The 20623-nt window shown below is 47.4% G+C and overlaps 1 protein-coding gene and 1 long non-coding RNA gene across 2 annotated transcripts; both read right to left on the bottom strand.

The window, feature by feature from the left end:
• Positions 1 to 3119: 3119 nt before the first annotated feature.
• On the bottom strand, positions 3120 to 8407 carry LOC119002115 (leukocyte immunoglobulin-like receptor subfamily A member 6). Its single transcript, XM_037067793.1, has 6 exons — positions 8359 to 8407; positions 7645 to 7929; positions 7184 to 7462; positions 6685 to 6966; positions 6090 to 6389; positions 3120 to 3539 (listed from the first exon to the last, which is right to left on the bottom strand). The coding sequence occupies exons 1-6, from the start codon at positions 8405 to 8407 to the stop codon at positions 3403 to 3405; spliced, it is 1332 nt and encodes a 443-aa protein (XP_036923688.1). The 3' UTR covers positions 3120 to 3402.
• Positions 8408 to 17672: 9265 nt separating this feature from the next.
• Positions 17673 to 20119, bottom strand: LOC119002122 (uncharacterized). The gene is made up of 2 exons (XR_005069689.1): positions 20088 to 20119; positions 17673 to 18214 (listed from the first exon to the last, which is right to left on the bottom strand). It is a non-coding gene; the product is annotated as an uncharacterized LOC119002122 (long non-coding RNA).
• Between the last annotated feature and the right edge of the window lie 504 nt (positions 20120 to 20623).

Genomic DNA, 20623 nt, shown 5'->3' with positions numbered 1-20623 from the left:
TGTCCAGAAGGCTGCCCACATCCACCTCTCCTACAGGTCTGGGAGAATATTTCTTCTTTAACTTCTTGGTTGTTAGACTTCCATAAAGTTTGATTTTCTGTCAGTTCTGGTTGTTTTTTGTTTTTAAATTTGATGTTGTCCTTGTTTTGGTTGTGCGAGGAGGCATAGTGTGTATACCTACATCTCCATCTTGGCTGAAAGTTGTGGGTTTATTTCTGAAGTTTGGATTCTGTTCCATTGGTCTGTATTTCTGCACCCCTATGTCTGCACCCCTTTTATTTTTTGCAATTACCATATTGTTTTAATTATTACAGCTCTGTAGCATCATTTGATATCAGGCAGTGTGATGCCTTTAACTCTATTCTTCTTTTTCAAGATTGCTTTGGCTGTTGGTGGTCTTGAGTGGTTTTGTGTGAATTTTATTGTTAGCTTTTGTATTTCTGTAAAAAGTGCATTTGAAATTTTGATAGGGCTTGCATTGAATTTTTAGTTTGGGTAGTACACACATTTTAGTGAATTTTTCCTAACTGTAAATGTGGATATATTTCCATTTACATCTGTCTTTTCAGTTTCTTTTACCAAAGTCTTGGAGTTTTCAACATCCAGACCTTTCACCTCCTTGGTCATTGTCTGTTGTGTTTGATGTCATTATAAATGGGAACAAATCTTTATTTGTTTTCCTGATTTTTTAATATTTTGCATACAGAAATGCCACTGATTCCTGAGTGGTCATTGTGTATCCTGCCATTTACTGAGGGTTTTTTTTTAAGATTTTGCCATTTTTTGTGGAGTGTTTAGGAGTTTTTATATAAAAGATTGTATCACCCACACACAGTTTTATTTCTTTCTTTCCAATTTGTATCCCTTTGTTTCTTGCCCGTGTCTGACGGCTCTGCCCAGGACGGTTGGTGTGAGCTGCACAGGAGTGAGGAGAGTGGGCTTCCCTGTCCTGTCACTGATCTCAGAAGAGAAACCCTTAGCTTTTTAGTGCCGAGTCTGATGTTGGCTGTGGGCTTCCACATGTGACCTTTATTGTGCTGAAGGGTGGTCATTCCATCCCCAATGTGTTAACAGTGGTTATTATGAAAAGTTTATGTGAATGAATGGTGTACTTTGTCTAAAGTCTTCTCTGCATCTATGCAAACAAGCATATGTTTTATATCATTTACTTTATTATTGTGGTGACAACCTTTATTGATTTTCACATATGAGTATTTTTTACCATTATCAGGACCCTGTGCTAAATCCCATTTGATCATGGTGTAGAAAACTTTTAATGTGCTCTTGAATTTGTCATGCTAATGTTCATTGAGAAATTCTTTTTTTCATCCAGAAATTTTGCGTCTGTATTCAATGAGAACATTGGCTTTTGTTTTTTGTTTTGTTTTGTTTTTTAAAGATTTATTTATTTATCTTTAGAGGGGAAAGGAAGGAGAGAAGGAGAGAAATATCAATGTATGGTTGCTTCTCATGAGTCCCCTGCCGGGAACCTGCCTGCAACCCAGGCATGTGCCCTGACTGGGAATCGAACCGCAATCATCTGGTTTGCAGGCCTGCGCTCCATTTTCATTTCGTTTTTAATGTTCTATTGGAGGTGCTCTGGGTCCCAGGCTTGTAATCAGGGCAGAAGTCCGGGTGGCAGCCAGGGAGCTTGGACCTGGGGGTCCCTGCTGGTGAAGGGCTTGGAGCAGAGAGGGCAGGGGAAGTGCTCCTACCTGATCTTCATCCGGGTGGTGGCGAGCACCTCGTTGTAGTGAGCTGGCTTGTTGTCACTGAGAGGTGTGCCACAGGCAGGGAGCGCTCAGCTGTGAGCTGTGAGGGGCCAGGACTTGAAGCAGCTTTGGTGCAGCCTGGGAAGGGAGTGTAGTGGCTCCTGGCAGTGGGGGCACAGGCCTAGGACCAGGACCAGGAGCAGGTGTAGGAGGACGGTGACCATGGGGACAGGGACGGGGAAAGTGGTGAAGTCCCTCCCTTAGATTCAGCTACCCCTCACACAGGTTGGCCGGGGTCTTGGAGGCCAGCAGAGGTGGCGTGGCCTTGGCTTCCGTCTGGGTGAGACACCCTGTCAACCCTCAGGCCCTTGAAGAGCCCTCCTGTGGGCCTGCCCATGGCAGGGAACCCCATGCCTGCTAAGATGGCCCTGAGCGTGTTGAAGCGCAGTGATCTATGCAGGTCACAGGATCAGACTGGTTTGAAAAGGTGTGAGGTTGGGCCTCAGGGAGGCTGATGGGGAAGGAGGAAGTCGGACATGGGAGGGAGAGTGGAGGGTGGCTCTCTCCACCCTCAAGGAGCATCTACCCCCAGGAATTAGGCAAATGGCAGAAATCAGGGCTTTGGGAAAAAATGGTGTTTTCTGGTAGCTCTTTACAAACACACCACCTGATTGTCATTTCAAACAGCAGTTGCTCTTTCAGACTCATGGCGTTTCTGGAGGACCAGCGCCAAGTAAATTCCCTGTTACACAGAGCAGTCCTTGATGGGACCAGGCATGGTTTAGGATTTATTTGATCCAAACTAGTCTTTTAAAATAGATTTATTGGGATGGTATTAGTTAAGCCTGGGCTGGTGTGACTCATGGGTTGAGCACCAGCCTTCGACCAGAGGGTCCCCTGCTCCATTCTTGGGCAGGTCACCCTGCTGAGTTGGGAGCCAGGTCCCCCACTGAGGGCACTTAATGATGTGTGAGAGACAATAAATCTGTGTTTCTCTGGCACATATATAATCCTCTCCCTCCCTCCCTCCCTTCCACCCTTCCCCTCTCTAAAAAAATAATAAACAAAATCTTAATAATATTACAGAAGTTTCAAGCACGCAGTTCTGTGATACATCATCTCTATATGGCACTGTGTTCTGAAATCAAATCTCTCCTCACCATAGATTTCGCTCTCTTCACCCTCCTCTGTCTCATTCTGACCCTTCCCCCTGGTGACCACCACTGCATTGTCTGTGACCATCTGTCCAAACTATTCCTGGTATTTATTCTTTTAACCAGTTGTTTAAACAGATTCATTTTCTGACCCAGAGACATACAGAATCAGCAAATGTGGACAATAAAAGCGAGAAAAATTTCTTGCATGAAAGTGGACCAGAGATGGAGGCTGAGTCCAGGTGAGGGTCCAAACCTGTGATGTGGGCTGAGCCCCAGGTCCCGGGAGTGAGAATGGAGGCCCAGTCAAGGAAGGTCAGCAGTGCAGTGAGGGGAGATGTCCACAGTCTAACTGTGGGAAAGCCCCTGCAGCCCCAGCCCTGCCCCTCCCTGCATGGGAACCAGGCCCACACCCTCCACATTCTCAGCAGATTCTTTCCCAGGGGCACCCACAGTTTCCTCCAGAGGTTCCTGGGATCATCAGCCTCTTCTCTAGGCTCTGTCTCGCTGACTGGTGAGTTTGCTGCCCCCTGTGTTCAACTTCTGGCTGCATCATGGGGTCTTCTCCAACTGTGCCAAGCTTCACACAGCAGCACCATGAGGACCACGAGGATCAAGCCAGACATACTCAAGCGAACGAGGTTTCCCACTGTGTAGTCTTGGGGTTGATAAGCTAGGAATTGTGAGTAAAGCTGTCACAGAAGTCAGGACAGACTGAGGTCACCCCAGTCCCCCTGTATGTCCACCAGGGCACCTGCCTCTCATAGACCAGTTTTGATGCTCTGAGCACAGCCTGATAATTGAGAATTTCCCCTCCTCTCTACTCTTGGAATCTGAGTTGTTTTCCCATCATCCCAGAGGATCAACTGCCCTAGAGAAAATGACAACTGATTAGATATGAGAGGAGAGACCTAGCATGGCTTACATCATCTCTTTTCTAATCTTCAATGTGTCTCTCAAACTAATGGTACCCAACTCATTTCCCCCACGTGAGCATGTCTGGGGTCTGGACTTGCATTGCTTTGGAAAGCCAAGATGAACATGGGGGACTTCAATTTGTCCAGAAGGTCAGGACATGAAGGAGTGACAGCTGGATCTACCTTTTCATTGGTTCACCTCAGCTAGTTCCTTGTGTCTCTGACTCAGGGACATAGTTTCCTTGTCATGTTCCTTTCTTCTTTCTATCAATCTTCCTTTTTTAAAAGATAAATAATTGACTGTACAACACAGGCATTTTTACATTTGAGAATGATCAGAATTAACATAGCTTCTAAGTGTTCATCCAGTGTGTAATCTAATAGGAAAATCAGTAAGCAAGTACCAAAAAGATAAATTAAAAACCAAAATCTTTAGATGCACACCTGCATGAAAATACAGATCTCTGTGGATCACAGACAGGCCCTGATGATGTGACCAATGAAGTCACAGGCCGTGCAGGGAACTCTGAGTGGGGGAGGGGGCACTGATGGGAGTTCTGGTTGGAGATGTTTTGGAGGACGACTTGACCGAGCTGACCACCTGGTGTCATGGAAACGGAGCAGAAGCCCAGCCATCCTCCCACACACACGTAATGACAGTGGTCCCCCATGGAGACAGGACAAGCTCAGCCTAGGCTCATGTTCTTTCTTCCACAGGGATTCACTGGCATCAAAGTTCTAAAGTCACTGAGCTTTTTCAGATCCTGGATTGGATTCTGCTCTGAAAGACTGGAGATGCGAGTCCCAGATACAGGTAGGAGTTTGTCACTGGGATTCACCTTGAGGTAGCTGTGCCAGCTGCATTTAGGTTTAGACTGTCATAGGACCCCTGACGCACATCTCTCATAGTGAGTCACTGTGACCCATCTCCTATGTGGGATTTATTCTACAGGGACCAGGACAGCTCATGGGCTTAGGATCAGTAACACGGATAGAGGCAGGTGTGACTCCTGCTCTTTTCTCCCCACCTGAGCTGGGCATCTTCCCCTTCATGTATTTTCTCCCCACTGATCGTGTGGGACCCAGTGACCTCCCTGCTACTTGAGACAAGAAGCCCCTTCCTTACATCTCCACCTTTATCCCCAGGACTTTAGGAAACAAGGCCTTCTGGAACTATGTGATGTGTTGAAGTATAAAGTTAAAAAGTAGAATTCTAGAAGCAGCAGGAGATAAGGGGATAGTCACCTACAAAGGAGTACCCATCAGACTGTCAGTGGATTTCTCAAAAGAGACCTTACAGGCAAGAAGGGGCTGGAAAGAAGTATTCCAAGTCATAAAATCTAAAGACCTACAGCCAAGATTGCTCTATCCAGCAAAGCTTTCATTTAGAATGGAAGGGCAGATAAAGTGCTTCTCAGATAAGGTCAAAGTCAAAGAGTTCATCATCACCAAGCCCTTATATGAAATGTTAAAGGGACTTATCTAAGAAAAAGAAGATAAAAAATATGAACAGTGAAAGGACAGCAAACTCACAGTTATTAACAACCACACCTAAAACAAAAGCAAACTAAGAGGATAGCTAGATCAGGAGTGGAAACATAGAAATGGAGATCACATGGAGGCTTAGAAACAGGGGAGTGGAAGGAGGAGAAGGGGGGAGAAGGTACAGAGAATAAGTAGCATAAATGGTAAGGTGAAAATAGATGGGGGGGCAGGAATACTATGGGAAATACAGAATCTAAAGTATTGTGACAGGTGGACATGAACAACAGGGGGGAATGGTGAGGGAGGGGTGTGCAGCAACAGGGGTGGGGGAAGAGGGGAAATGAGATTATTGTAACGGCATAATCAATAAAATATATTAAAAAAATAAAAAATAAAACAAAGTAGAAAAAGCCTGGTGGAGTCTGTGTCTCCTCTGGACTATGAGGACTCTGCTACCCAACAGACATGAAGTTTGTCCTTGTGGAAGAGGGTCTGCAGACCCCAGCTGCTGCATGACATAGGAACCAGGGGAGGCTGTGGGTGTACCTTCCTCCTCATGTTACCTATAGTCCAATACTTGTCCCCCAAATGTTGTCCCTTCACACACTTCAGTGTCTTCCCTAAACACACCAGCCCTGGATGGACCCTCAGGTGGGGTGAGGCATGGAGAGGGTGGGGACTCCCCATCTTCTTCATCTCTTTCTAGGGTGGGATTCCCCCTATTGCTGACCTCACTGTTTTGCCCTCCTTCCCATCCCAGCCCAGAGCTGTCCTGGGATGGAGTCTGCTCCCTCAGTGGATATGGGGAGGGAGTCCCTCACCTGAAACCACCAGCTCCAGGGGGTCACTGGGCTGTGACAGCTGGAAGGGGGAGGAGCTGTGTGAGCTGTAGCACCTGTAGATCCCGTGGTGGCCTGAGGTCACAGGGCTGATGGTGAAGTTGGCCTGAGAGGGGGCAGCCATATCCTGCAGATGAAGCTGCTGGGGAGGGTCCAGGGTCCCCTCCCTGTGCAGGTGGAAGGTGTCAGCTCTGACCTCAGATCGACACTGCAGGGTCACATTTTCTCCCCAGGGCACTGAGGGCCCTGGCTGGGCCATGAGGAAGGGTTTCCCGTACTTTCCTATGGAGAGGAGGGCTTTGATGTGCAGAGGGTCACCCCTCTTCCCATACCCTTGACCCAGAGCTGAAGGACCATGTGCTTCCCCAGGGACACTCTTTGTGACCTCTCTCAGCCCCTGTGAGTGGGCATTTTTTTCTCCATGCCCCTAACCCCCTTTTTTCACTCCCTCCCCTAAACCTCCGTTTTCTCTGACTGTGCTCTAGGACCCTGACCTGGACCCCGTCACTGTGACAGTGAACCAGAGCCTGAGCCTTGAGCAGACAGTCAGGACAGGGGGAAGGGCAGGGCTCCTCACCTGCAATCAGGATGTCCAGGGGGGCGCTGGGGGCCGACCACACATAGGAGAGGTTGTGTCCACTGTAGCACCTGTACCGGCCCCCATGGGTGAGGTTCACAGGGCCCAGGGGGAAGTCGGGGCTGTGCTGCCCAGGAAGACTCTGGGGGTGAGTGGGCCCCTCATCCTTGGTCAGGGTGAATATGTCAAAGCCAGGCTTTGAGTGACACTGGAGGGTCAGGCTGTCTCCAGGCAGCAGCAGGGGGCCTGGGTGAGCTGAGAGGGAGGGCTCCCTGTACACACCTGGGGAGAAGGGTCATTGTCACCCAGGAAACACACATACCCACTGCCAACTAGGGCCCTAGAAAGAGCTCTCACTTGTCCCTGCTTACGTCTCCTACCTATTGTCCTGTCCTTAGTAAAACCCTGTCATTGACCCCAATATCCCCCAGGTCTTTACTAGGCACAAGCATTGATCAATTGTTTGGAGCGAATTGAAGCGAAATGTGGGCCACCTCACCTGTGACCTCGAGGTGCAGAGGGGCACTGGGCTGTGACCACACGTTGGGGTTGGAGCTGGAGGAACCATAGCATCTGTAGGTGCCCCCATGGGAGGAGCTCAGGGGGCCCACAGGGAACACAGCCTGCCACCTCCTCTCATAGGGTCTCCATTCCAATTTCCTGTGTTGGGGCAGCTCAGCCCCCCCCTCCTTCAGCAGGTGGACAGTGTCTAGTGTGGACTGTGAGCTGCACAAGAGGGACACGTTCCCTCCTGAGGTCACCACAGGGCCTGGCTGGGCTGAGAGGGAGGCTGTTCTGGCCACTCCTGAGGGAGAAGGAAGATCTGAGTTAGAGGGACCACCACCCTGCCTTCTCCAGGAGTGGGTTGTGAGGGATAAGGCTCCCCTAAAGCCACACTCTGTCCCCTTCACCATCTGAGGAGGAGCCCACAGTGGGGAGGGGACCCAGGTTCCCTCTTACCTGTCACCACCAGGAGCAGGGGCTCACTCCTCTCAGACAGCCTGCCCCCAGTGCTGTATGCACACTGGTACAGCCCTGCATGCTGTGTTCTCATGGACTGAATGAGGAACCCGGTCTTGTTGCTGGAGGCCTCTAGGATGCTTGTCATCCAGGGCTCAATGCCCCTTTCTTTGTATAGAATGTAGCCATCCACCTGAGGAATCCCCTGACACCAGATGGTCACAGGGCTCCCCTTGTTGATGATTGGGCCTGGGTCAGCCCAGATGGAGGGTTTTGGGGGAACTCCTGGAAAGGAAATAAGATTTGCATGGTCAGGGAGTGTCCTTGTCCCCTCACTTTCCCCAGCTGTCACTCCAAGGCCCTTGCAAGATTGGCCAACATTTGCAACAGTAGTGTTCCCCAACTACCCGGGCCTGGGGTGGGTTCCCATAATGCTGAAGCAGGAGGTCTGGGGAAGTACTCACCGGTCTGTTCTTGGTCCCGCCAGCCTTGACACAGCCCTGGAAGAGAGTCTCTGTGAGAACTGTCCTCACCCACACACAGAAGCTCCAGGCCTGGTCTGGGCCCCTGAGTGCAGGTGTCAGACCTGGTACTGAACACCTCTCTTTGCCACAGGAGTCCAGCCTTCACTGAGCCTGCTCAGTCCTGTGGCCTCTTGGGACAAAGACCTGGGAGGTGAAGGGACCCATCCCTTCTCTTTCCCCCAAAGCTTACCGAGACAGAGAAGGACAGTGAGGGTCATGGTTGTGGTCCTTCCTGCCATGGTCACCGGTGTGCAGACAATGTGTAAATTCACTGGAACTCAGAGTAACAAATGGGGTGTCACACGATCTTAGCTCAGTGGCCTGGCAGGAAGGGAAGTAGCCTGTCCCTGAAGGATGGGCCAGAGGAGGCAGCAAGCTCTGGAGATTTCAGATCTGAGCCTCAGCAGAACCCACACGCTCTGCACCTACCTCGTGTGACACACAGATCCAGAGGGTGACACCTGTCCCAGAACACGAGGGTAGAGGACACCAGGCAGGACTCAGGAACAGCCCAATTTCTGTTCCAGTTCTGACTCTGCCTTTTCTTGAACTCTGTGTCCTTGGGTAAGTCACTCCCCTCTCCTGAGACTCTGTCAGTGTCATTTTTCTTCCTCTTTCCCACTGGCCAGGCCCTCAGGCAGCATGTACTGAGCAGTCACCCTGTGCAGTCACAGTGCCAGGCCCTGGAGAGTCACTACTGAGGCTGCCGGACTCTGTCCCTGAACTCACAGGGCTCAGAGGAATGAAGACAGAGAGGCAGATATGTGGACAGCAGATGGATCAGTTACAGTCTGGTGAGACTGTCCATGTTGGGAGAAAGAACAAGGCAGTGAGGTTCAATAATAGGGAGACATCATGCCATCTGGGTCCTGGCTGTGAGGGGGTCCTTCTCGGGGATGGGCTGACTGAAGAGATGTGCAGGGACCAGTCCAGTGGTTTGGGGTGGGAGATGCCCTTGACCAGAAAGAGCTTGAATTGTTCTCAGAAGTGGCTGTAGTCAGGTGAAGGCTGCATCTTGGGCAAACAGGATCTGGAGCACAGTGTAGATAGTTCTGGTTTTATCTTGGAGTCAGTGGGAAAAGTGTTAAGCAACAGTGGGTGTGAACAAATTTATTTAATTTTATTTTTTAATTTTATTCATTTATTTATCTTTAGAAGGGAAGGGAAGGGAAGGAGAGAGGGAGAGAAATATCAATGTATGGTTGTCTCTCATGAGTCCCCTGCTGGGAACTGGCCTGCAACCCAGGTATGTGCCCTGACTGGGAATCGAACCACGATCGTGTGGTTCGCAGGCCCGTGCTCAATCCACTGAGCTACACCAGCCAGGGTGAACAAATTTTTTTTTTAAATAGGCTACACATATATGAAAATGACATGCCAGCAGGTACTACTGATGATAAACTCCAGCAGTCATAAAACTCCAACATTTACTTGGCTGATGGATGGATGTCCATCAGTATGTTAAGTGATTGACACAAACCTGTAATGCTAACTGCACTGACAGTTGACTGGGATTAGACAGGATGACTCTCTGTCCTGTCTAGATCTTGGTTAGCAGGTGACCTGGTTCAGAGTGACTGAGGGAGCAGCAGAGGAAAGCACAGGATTTTTAAATAGCTCAGTTTGTGTATGTGGTTTTGGGTGTGGTTAACGGGGTTTGTTCTGTTCTGGAGGGTGAGTCATGTTTGCTGGGGCTGGTGAGTTTAGCTCCAGCCTGACCACTGACAGCCTTGAATGTCAGAGGGTGCAACATGGATCTGTTCAGAGGGAAATCTGTTAATGGATCTGTTAACTGGTGGAGGGGGCAGAGCAGCAGGCTCAGACCAGGTCCCTTATAGGAAGAGTCCTCAGGAGGTGGAGAGAGGAGTGAATTGGAGAAAGGCATGAAACCTGCATTTGGAGGTGCAGGAAGGAGGGTGATGTGAGGACCAGGCATCTTGAATGTTGTAATGAATCGGGGACATGGTTCAGAGGGGCTCTGTGGGGCAACATGGAGTGGGGTGAATGACCACCTTGGAAGTGGGAGACTGAGGAAGGAAGGCTGTTCTACCCTGTGCTTGGTGCCTGAGAGAGTCAGTGAGGCCAAACTCAGGGGGACGATCCAGGGGAGAGGGTGGCATGAGGAGGTTCTGGGGAGAATGGAGATCATTTCTCGGAAGAAAGTATGACCCTGCTGGGACCCTGGATTTTCTTTCCCCAAACAGTTCCCTTCACTGACTTCCTGTTTGTATCAGTTAGTCATCACCAGCCTTCCCTTGATCACCCTCCTTCAAACCTCTGGGTCAGTTCTCCCTCCTCAGGGACCCTCCTCTTGTTAGCAGAGCTCTTCCTCTCACACTGGGAACTCCCTCTGCAGCATCGGGTAAGAGCCCCTGTGGAGGGCAGCCAAGCTTTTAAATGAAAGGAGACAGACAAAGGGATTTGTGAGGCAGTTTATATCCCTTAACTGGGAGCAAAATGAGAATGATATCAAAGAAGAAACAGAATATTGGAAGAAATAGTTGGCTGACCATGTCAAAAATAACTTGAAAGTCATAAGTTTACCTGTCTAAGGCACTCAGCTATAAATCCTTGAAAAGCAAGCCCGCACATATCATGAGCATCATCAAACTAGTCAAGGAAAATTGAATCCACCCAGACAGAAATGGCACATCACCCATGGAGGAACCATGATTGGATTGACTACAGATTTCCCATCAGAAACTATCATGGTCAGAAGAATTTAAAATCCTAAGAGGTGAAAAAAGTTCAGGTGGAATTCTCAATATATTCTTCAGAAAAGAAAGTGAAATAAAGGAACACTGACCATAGGACCTGATTAGAAGAGAGAAGTTCTTCAGGCAGACAGGACATAATTCTAAGGGGACCCTTGGAAATTCAAGAATTAAAGAAAAATCAACATGTATAACTAAATATTTATGTAAATGTAATAGCATATTTTCTCCTCTTAACTTTTAACAAAATATATGGCTGTTGAAAGCAGAAATGGGCACATCACCTGGTGGGGTGTGTGGTGTGCGTGGATGGACCACAGATTCCAACGGCAGCGCAAGGCAGTGGGTGTAAAGGGACCTGCACAGTTGTGAGGCTCTGGCATTGACCTTGCAGAGGTTAAGTATTACCTTCTCTGTGTAGAATGTTGTATGAACATTCTACATCTCTGTGAAATGAGGTTGTTTATTATAATACTTACTAATGTCACTGAAAAAGCAATGCACGAAGACTTACAGTTAGAATTCCAGTGGATAGATTAGAATGGAATAGTAAAAACCACCCCAAAACACAGAGAGCAGTACAAGGAAACCTGAAGAGCAAACAAAGAGCAGGTGTGACCTGCAGACGCAAACAGTAAAGGGGGAAACCTAAAACCACCTACATGACATTAGATGTAAGTGGTGAGAGCAGAAGGAAGTGGCAGATTTTAGGAGTGCATGAAAATACTGGATTTCTTTACTTTAGCATATGTTAGTTAATGCATGGGTTTATTTCTTTTTTCAAATTATATTTTATTAATTATGTTGTTACAGTTATCCCATTTGTCCGCCTTTATTTCCCTCCACCCTGCACACCCCCTCCCATCAGCATTCCCATCCTTTGGTTCATGTCCATTGTCCATACCCATCAGTTCTTTGGCTTCTACATTTCCCCTACTATTCTTAACCCCACCCTGTCTATTTTCTACCTACCACTTATGCTATTCTCTGTACCTTTTCCCATTCTCTCCCCCTCCCACTCCCCTGCTGATAAAGCTCCATGTGATCTCCATTTCTGTGATTTTGTTCCTGTGTTAGTTGTTTGCTTAGTATTTTTTTTAAGGTTCGGTTGTTCATAGCTGTGAGTTTGTTGTCGTTTTAATGCTCATAGTTTTGATCTTTTTCTTAGATTAGTCTAACATGTCATATAATAAGGGCTGGGTGATGATGAATTTCTTTAACTTGACATTATCTGAGAAGCACTTTATCTGCCCTTCCATTCTAAATGAAACCTTTGCTGGATAGAGTAATCTTGGATGTAGGGCCTTGCTGTCATGATTTGGAATACTTCTTTCCAGCCCCTTCTTGTTTGCAAGGTTTCTTTTGAGAAATCAGCTGATAATTTAATGGGCTCCTTTGTAGGTAACTATCTCCTTTTCTTTTGCTGCTTTTAAGATTCTCTTCTTATCTTTAACCTTGGCTAAGGTAATTATGATGTGTCTCAGTGGGTTGTTTTTTGGGGGACTCTGTGCGCTTCCTGGACTTCCTGAAAGTCTATTTCCTTTGGCAGATTGGGGAAGTTCTCCTTCATTCTTTGTTAAAATAAGCTTTTAGTTTCTTGCTCTTCCTCTTCTCCTTCTGGCACCCCTATGACTCAGATGTTGAAACATTTAAAGATGTCTTGGAGGTTCCTAAGCCTCTTCTCATTGTTTTGAATTCTTGTTCCTTTTCTTTTTTTAAAAAATATTTTATTTATTTATTTTCAGAAAGAGGGGAAGGGAAGGAGAGAGGGAGAGAAATATCAATGTGTGGTTGCCTCTCATGTGTCCCCCACTGGGAACTGGCTTGCAACCCAGGCATGTGCCCTGACTGGGAATTGAACCATGATCCTTTGCTTCACAGGCCCGCGCTCAATCCACTGAGCTACACCAGCCAGTGCCGGTTTTTCTTTTTTTAAATATATTTTATTGATTATGCTATTACAGTTGTCCCATTTCCCCCCCCCCACTCCCCTCTGCCCTGCATAATCTCTCCCACACAAATTTCCCCCTTTAGTTTATGTCCATGTGTTATACTTATAAGTCCTTTACCTTCGACATTTCCCATACTATTCCTACCCTCCCCCTGTCTATTTTCTACCTACCATCTATGCTACTTATTCTTTGTACTGTTTTTCCCCTCTCTCCTTCTCCCACTCCCCTGTTGCTAACCCTCCATGTCACTTCCATTTTTGTGGTTTTATTTCTGTTCTATTTGTTTGCTTAGTTTGTTTTTGTTTTAGGTGTGGTTGTTAATGATTGTGAGTTTGCTGTCCTTTTACTGTACTGTCTTTTTCTTAGATAAAGAAGATAAAAACATTCATATAATAGGGGCTTGGTGATAATGAACTCTTTTAGCTTGACCTTATCTGAGAAGCACTTTATCTGCCCTTCCATTCTTCATTCTTTTCTGGTTGAATGCTTATTCCTTCTGCTCCAAACTGTTGATTTGAGTCCTGGTTTCCTTCCCATCACTGTTGGTTCCCTGCATCTTTTCCTTTATTTCACTTTTCATAGCTGTCATTTTGTCCTGTAATTTGCAACCATCTTTAACCAATTCTGTGAAAATCCTGATCACCAGTGCTTTGAACTGTGCATGTGATAGGGTGGCTCTCTCCTCATCACTTAGCTGTGTTTTTTCTGGAGCTGTGATCTGTTCTTTTCTTTGGGCCATGTCACTGGTCTTGGCAGGCCTGCAAGATAGTAAGGGGAGGAGCCTTAGGTGGTCAGCAGGGTGGGGCAACCCACATCTCTGTGTTGTGACACTGCATTGGGGGAGGGGTCCGAGGGGGAACAATGCTGCTTGTTCTGCTCTCTGCTGGTTTTCAGTCACTTCCCCTGCTACCCACAATCAAATTGGGCCCTTCTGTTGCTGATTCCTGGGTGGGTGGGTTTGTGTATGTTCTAGTACCCTGTGGGTCTCTCCAAGGAACTCTCCTGTGAGGCTCACAGTTTCTCTTGCTGCTGCTCAACCCCCACGGGTGTTTTCAGTCAGAGGCTTTGAGGCTTTATTTCCTTGTACTGGAACCCCGGGTTGCTTTGTCTGTCTCGCCCCCCAGTTTTTCCTCCCACTGTATCTGCGTACAAATGTGGGACCATCCTGTCCATAAGCTGCTGCCTTGCTGTGACTCCTGTCCAGAAGGCTGCCCACATCCACCTCTCCTACAGGTCTGGGAGAATATTTCTTCTTTAACTTCTTGGTTGTTAGACTTCCATAAAGTTTGATTTTCTGTCAGTTCTGGTTGTTTTTTGTTTTTAAATTTGATGTTGTCCTTGTTTTGGTTGTGCGAGGAGGCATAGTGTGTATACCTACATCTCCATCTTGGCTGAAAGTTGTGGGTTTATTTCTGAAGTTTGGATTCTGTTCCATTGGTCTGTATTTCTGCACCCCTATGTCTGCACCCCTTTTATTTTTTGCAATTACCATATTGTTTTAATTATTACAGCTCTGTAGCATCATTTGATATCAGGCAGTGTGATGCCTTTAACTCTATTCTTCTTTTTCAAGATTGCTTTGGCTGTTGGTGGTCTTGAGTGGTTTTGTGTGAATTTTATTGTTGGCTTTTGTATTTCTGTAAAAAGTGCATTTGAAATTTTGATAGGGCTTGCATTGAATTTTTAGTTTGGGTAGTACACACATTTTAGTGAATTTTTCCTAACTGTAAATGTGGATATATTTCCATTTACATCTGTCTTTTCAGTTTCTTTTACCAAAGTCTTGGAGTTTTCAACATCCAGATCTTTCACCTCCTTGGTCATCATCTGTTGTGTTTGATGTTATTATAAATGGGAACAAATCTTTATTTGTTTTCCTGATTTTTTTATATTTTTCATACAGAAATGCCACTGATTCCTGAGTGGTCATTGTGTATCCTGCCATTTACTGAGGGTTGTTTTTTTTAAGATTTTGCCATTTTTTGTGGAGTGTTTAGGAGTTTTTATATAAAAGATTGTATCACCCACACACAATTTTATTTCTTTCCCATTTGTATCCCTTTGTTTCTTGTCCATGTCTGACGGCTCTGCCCAGGATGGTTGGTGTGAGCTGCACAGGAGTGAGGATAGTGGGCTTCCCTGTCCTGTCACTGATCTCAGAAGAGAAACCCTCAGCTTTTCAGTGTCGAGTCTGATGTTGACTGTGGGCTTCCACATGTGACCTTTATTGTGCTGAGGGTTGGTCATTCCATCCCCAATGTGTTGACAGTGGTTATTATGAAAAGTTTGTTGTGAATGAATGGTGTACTTTGTCTAAAGTCTTCTCTGCATCTATGCAAACAAGCATATGTTTTATACCATTTACTTTACTGTTGTGCTGAAAACTCTTATTGATTTTCACATATGAGTATTTTTTTACCATTATCAGGACCCTGTGTTAAATCCCATTTGATCAGGGTGTACAAAATTTTAATATGCTCTTGAATTCCTCATTTTAATATTCATTGAGATATTTTGCAAGTATGTTCAACAAGAATATTGGTCTCTTGTATTTTTATTGATGTATTTGTTAGTTGATACCCTCTGTACCATTTTGTATTTTATTCACTTAATTTTCCCTCTGTGAAATTTATGGGTTTTATTTCACGATTTCTGGCTCTTTGTTGAATTTGCTGTTTGGTCCACGTGATGTTTTCCTGACTTTATTGAGTTGTGTTTATGTTTTTGTCTTGTAGTCATGGAGTGTCTTTCAAATTATTTCTTTGGTAAATTGCTGTTCTGTATGACTGTGGGTTTAATATTGAGACGTTATTATGGTCTTTGGTGATGGCAGACATAGTTATTCTTCCTGAACTTTGGAGCATTGTGTTCTCTTCTCATATTTGACTTGGCAGTCACCTCCTGCAATCTTAACCAGCTACCCTCTCAAGTGAGAGATCCTTTCTGTTGGTCATATGCTCTGGGGCTTCTGGGACGTTGTGTGGATGAGTTGGCTTCGTGCTTCTGGCTCCCTCTTGTGGCAGGATTCTCAGGTTGAAGGTCTGGTCCTCATCTTTCAGTGTATCTGGCCAGTTGGTAAACTCTTATCTTTTTTTTCTTTATTGTTATTTTTAAACCTAGACCATAACTTTTACAGACAGGGGTACCTACTCCCCATGCCATCTCCAAGATTCAGCTGACCTCAGTGCAGTCTCAGGCCTCCTACTTGCTTTCTTGATGGGATCAGAGGCATATTAGGGTCCTCAGGGGTCTATGGAACTGAGCTTCCATGACAAGCGTGTTGCTGCTGCTCTGGGCGGGGCAAGCATTGGGCAGGCTGCACCAGACCCAGCAGGCCAGCAGGGTCTGGGCTGTGTGAGGGGCTCTGGCCAAGTGACTCAGTAAGGTTGATGGAACTGGGGAAACACCAGGGGATGTGTGAGATGGTGGTGGGTAGCTATCTTGGCTCACAAGAAGACAGAAGGGGAAGGGGCTAGAAAAGATGGTGCCTGAATGACCCAGGAACATGGGCCNAACTGAGCCTCCATGACAAGCGTGTTGCTGCTGCTCTGGGCGGGGCAAGCATTGGGCAGGCTGCACCGGACCCAGCAGGCCAGCAGGGTCTGGGCTGTGTGAGGGGCTCTGGCCAAGTGACTCAGTAAGGTTGATGGAACTGGGGAAACACCAGGGGATGTGTGAGATGGGCTCTGGCCAAGTGACTCAGTAAGGTTGATGGAACTGGGGAAACACCAGGGGATGTGTGAGATGGTGGTGGGTAGCTATCTTGGCTCACAAGAAGACAGAAGGGGAAGGGGCTAGAAAAGATGGTGCCTGAATGACCCAGGAACATGGGCCACAGGGTGGGAATTGAGTGTTGGAGCCTGGTGGTGTGGTGTGAAATGGGTGGAGGAGAGCAAAATGGGGAAATCGGGAGTACTGTAATACAATAATAACTTTAAAATATATTAAAAATTAAAAATAAATAACTTCAGAAAATAAAAAGGAAGAAAGAAAGGAGTATTTGCAATCAGGAATTAGGCAAATGCCACCATCAGGGCTTATGAAAACAATGGTGTTTTCTGGGTGCTGGTTTACAAACACCCCCTGACCGTCACTTCACACACCTGTGGAGGTTCTGGAGCAAGCACACCAGGTCCATCATCTGATATACAGAGCATCCTTCACGGGATGAGGCAGGGTTTTTCATGATGGTTTTGTATTTATTCCTCCCAAACTAGTCTTTTAGAATGAAATTTATTGCAGTGATATTAGTTACTAAAATTATACAGGTGTCAGCTCTGGCTGGTGTGGCCCAATGCTGGGTTGAGCACCAGCCTGTGAACCAAAGGGTCCCCTGTTCTATACGTGTTCAGGGCACATGGCTGGGTTTCAGGCCAGGTTCCAGGCAGGGGGTGTGTCAGAGGCAACAAATCTTTGTTTACGTGTCACATTGAAGTTTCTGTTTCAATTTGTGCCCCTTCTTTAAGGACATCTGGTACCCTGTCTTGGTTAGCAGTTCGAACAGCTGGCAAGGGCCCTCCCAGCACCAGTCTCGGGTTGGTGCAGCTGAAAGGAGGTCATCTACACACCACAGTAACACTGGTTCAGTCTCCTTCTCGGAGAATGAGAATTCCCCTCTCTAGGAAATGAGAATAAAATATTAAAAATATTACAGAGGTTTCAAGCACGCAGTTCTGTGATACATCATCTCTATATGGCACTGTGTTCTGAAATCAAATCTCTCCTCACCATAGATTTCGCTTCTTCACCCTCCTCTGTCTCATTCTGACCCTTCCCCCTGGTGACCACCACTGCATTGTCTGTGTCCATCTGTCCAAATTATTCCTGGTGTTTATCCATTTAACCAGTTGTTTAAAACAGATTTGTTATCCAACCCAGAGACATACAGAATCAGCAAATGTGGACAATAAAAGCGAGAAAAATTTCTTGCATGAAAGTGGACCAGAGATGGAGGCTAAGTCCAGGTGAGGGTCCAAACCTGTGATGTGGGCTGAGCCCCAGGTCATGGGAGTGAGAATGGAGGCCCAGTCAAGGAAGGTCAGCAGTGCAGTGAGGGGAGATGTCCACAGTCTAACTGTGGGAAAGCCCCTGCAGCCCCAGCCCTGCCCCTCCCTGCACGGGAACCAGGCCCACACCCTCCACATTCTCAGCAGACTCTTTCCCAGGGGCACCCACAGTTTCCTCCAGAGGTTCCTGGGATCATCAGCCTCTTCTCCAGGCTTTGTCTTGCTGACTGGTGAGTTTGCTGCCCCCTGTGTTCAACTTCTGGCTGCATCATGGGATCTTCTCCAACTGTGCCAAGCTTCACACAGCAGCACCGTGAGGACCACGAGGATCAAGCCAGACACACCCAAGCGAACGAGGTTTCCCACTTTGTAGTCTTGGGTGTTGAAGTCTAGACATTGAGGACAAAATGGTCACAGAGGTCACAATAATAATAAATTACCCCAGTATCCCTGGCTGTCTGTCCAAGTCACCTGACTTGCATTGACTGGACTTGACCCTTTGCCTTGAGCCCAATAACTGGGAACTGGACTTTACCCACCACCCTGGGAGTCTGGCTCATTCTGTGATGGTCCCAGGGTCTTAGCTGCTCCTGGGAATCAATCACACGTAGAGTATGAGAGAGGAGGTGTGGGGATACCTCAGTCCTCTCTTCTCTGATCTCCAGTGAGTCTCTGTGACTAGCCATGTCCACCACCTCCCTTGGGGTAATCATCTTTGGCCTCTTGTCTGCATGGAATTAGGATGCCAAGGTGACATTTAAGGCCTCAGTGTTTTCGTCAGGTCAGGAACATGAGGGAGTGAAGGGCCTACCTATTAGTTCCTCCACCTCATATCATGTTTTGGGTCTCTGACTTAGGGTTATATATATTCACATCACTTTTGTTTCTTCTATCAATTCTGTCTTTAGAAAATAAATGATGGAATATATACAATACACCATGCAACCTTTCTGGGATCAAGGATTACTACTCTTACCAGACCTAAGCATTTATTGAGTTTGTATCCCAGGTAGTGAGACTGATAAGAAACAAGCAGAAAAGATTCCTGGCAGAATAAAATGTTTAGATAACCACCTGGACAAAAATACAGATATGTAGTAAAGTAAGACAGGCACTGCTAAGTTGACAAATGGAATGAGGGAAATCCCTGGAAACTCTGGGAGGGGGAGGGGGCACTGATGGGAGTTCTGGTTGGAGAGGTTTTGGAGGATGACCTGACCCAGCTGACCAGCTGGTGTCATGGAAATGGAGCAGAAGCCCAGCCACCCTCCCACACCCACATAATGACAGGGGCCCCCCAGGGAGACGGGAGAAGCTCAGAGTGGGCTCCTGTTCTTTCTCCCACTGGGATTCTCTAGCATCAAAGGTCTAAACTGACTTAGCTTTTTCAAATGCTGGAGTGGATTCTGTTTTGACAGATGGGGGAACCAAGTCCCAGATACAGGTAGGATTTTGTCACTTTGAGGGGCTGAGCCAACTACAGTTCAGCTTGGACTCCAAGCAGACCTCCACTTACCCTGACCCATAAAAGAGGCCCCCCTGACTCTTTCTCCCATGTGGGCCTGATTCCACAGGTGCCAGGATGACTCAGGGGCCTAGAATCAGCACCAGGGACAAGGGCAGGTGTGGGGCCTGCTCTTTCTTCTTCCCTCCTGAGTTGGGCATCTTCCCCTTTATCATTTCCTCCCTGTTGATCACATGGGATCCAGTGACCTCACTGCCTATTGAGACATGAGGCCCCTTCCTTATGTCTCCACCTTTATCCCCAGGACTGTAGGAAACAAGACCTTCTATAACTATTTGAAGTGTTGAAGTATGAAGTGAGAAATAGCAGAAGCCTGGTGGAGTCTGTGTCTCCTCTGGGCTATGAGGACTCTGCTACCCAACAGACATGAAGTTTGTCCTGGTAGAGGAGGGTCTGCAGACCCCAGATGCTACATGACCCAGGAACAGGGAAGGCTGTGGATGTGCCTGCCTCCCCATGTTTCCTATAGCCCAATAGATGTCTAACAGATATTGTCCTTTCACACACTTCAGTGTCTTCCCTAAACACACCAGCCCTGGATGGACCCTCAGGTGGGGTGAGGCATGGAGAGGGGGGGGGACTCCCCATCTTCTCCATCTCTTTCTAGGGTGGGATTCCCCCTATTGCTGACCTCACTGTTTTGCCCACCTTCCCATCCCAGCCCAGAGCTGTCCTGGGATGGAGTCTGCTCCCTCAGTGGAAGTGGGGTGAGGGTCCCTCACCTGAGACCAGGAGCTCCAGGGGGTCACTGGGCCGTGAGAGCTGGAAGGGGGAGGAGCTGTGTGAGCTGTAGCACCTGTAGGTCCTGTGGTGGCCCCAGGTCACAGGGCTGATGGTGAAGTTGGCCTGAGAGGGGCAGCCATATCCTGTAGATGAAGCTGCTGGGGAGGGTCCAGGGTCCCCTCCCTGTGCAGGTGGAAGGTGTCAGCCCTGACCTCAGATCGACACTGCAGGGTCACATTTTCTCCCCAGGGCACTGAGGGTCCCAGCTGGGCTGAGAGGGAGAGTTTCCTGTACTTTCCTGGAGAGAGGAGGGCTGCTGCGTTATTCTGGGCACATGTAACACACTGCACTGCTGCAGAGGTGCAGAGTGCAGCCAGGTTAGGGAGGTAAAAGTACCTTTTTAACAGGTTTTCTAAGGACGTCTTGCACATGTGAGTGAGGCTGTGGCACTGCCTCACTAGATTGCTGGCTTGCCCCTGGGGGACACATATTTTCCCATCTGGCAACTTTCAGTTCTCCTCAGCAGTTTCCTGTC

This window comes from Sturnira hondurensis, unplaced genomic scaffold (assembly GCF_014824575.4).
Source record: "Sturnira hondurensis isolate 20B ecotype Veracruz unplaced genomic scaffold, ASM1482457v3 Scaffold0017418, whole genome shotgun sequence".
NCBI lineage: Eukaryota > Metazoa > Chordata > Mammalia > Chiroptera > Phyllostomidae > Sturnira > Sturnira hondurensis.
The sequence above is the reverse complement of the archived record's forward strand: the minus strand, read 5'-3'. Positions and strand labels throughout refer to the sequence as shown.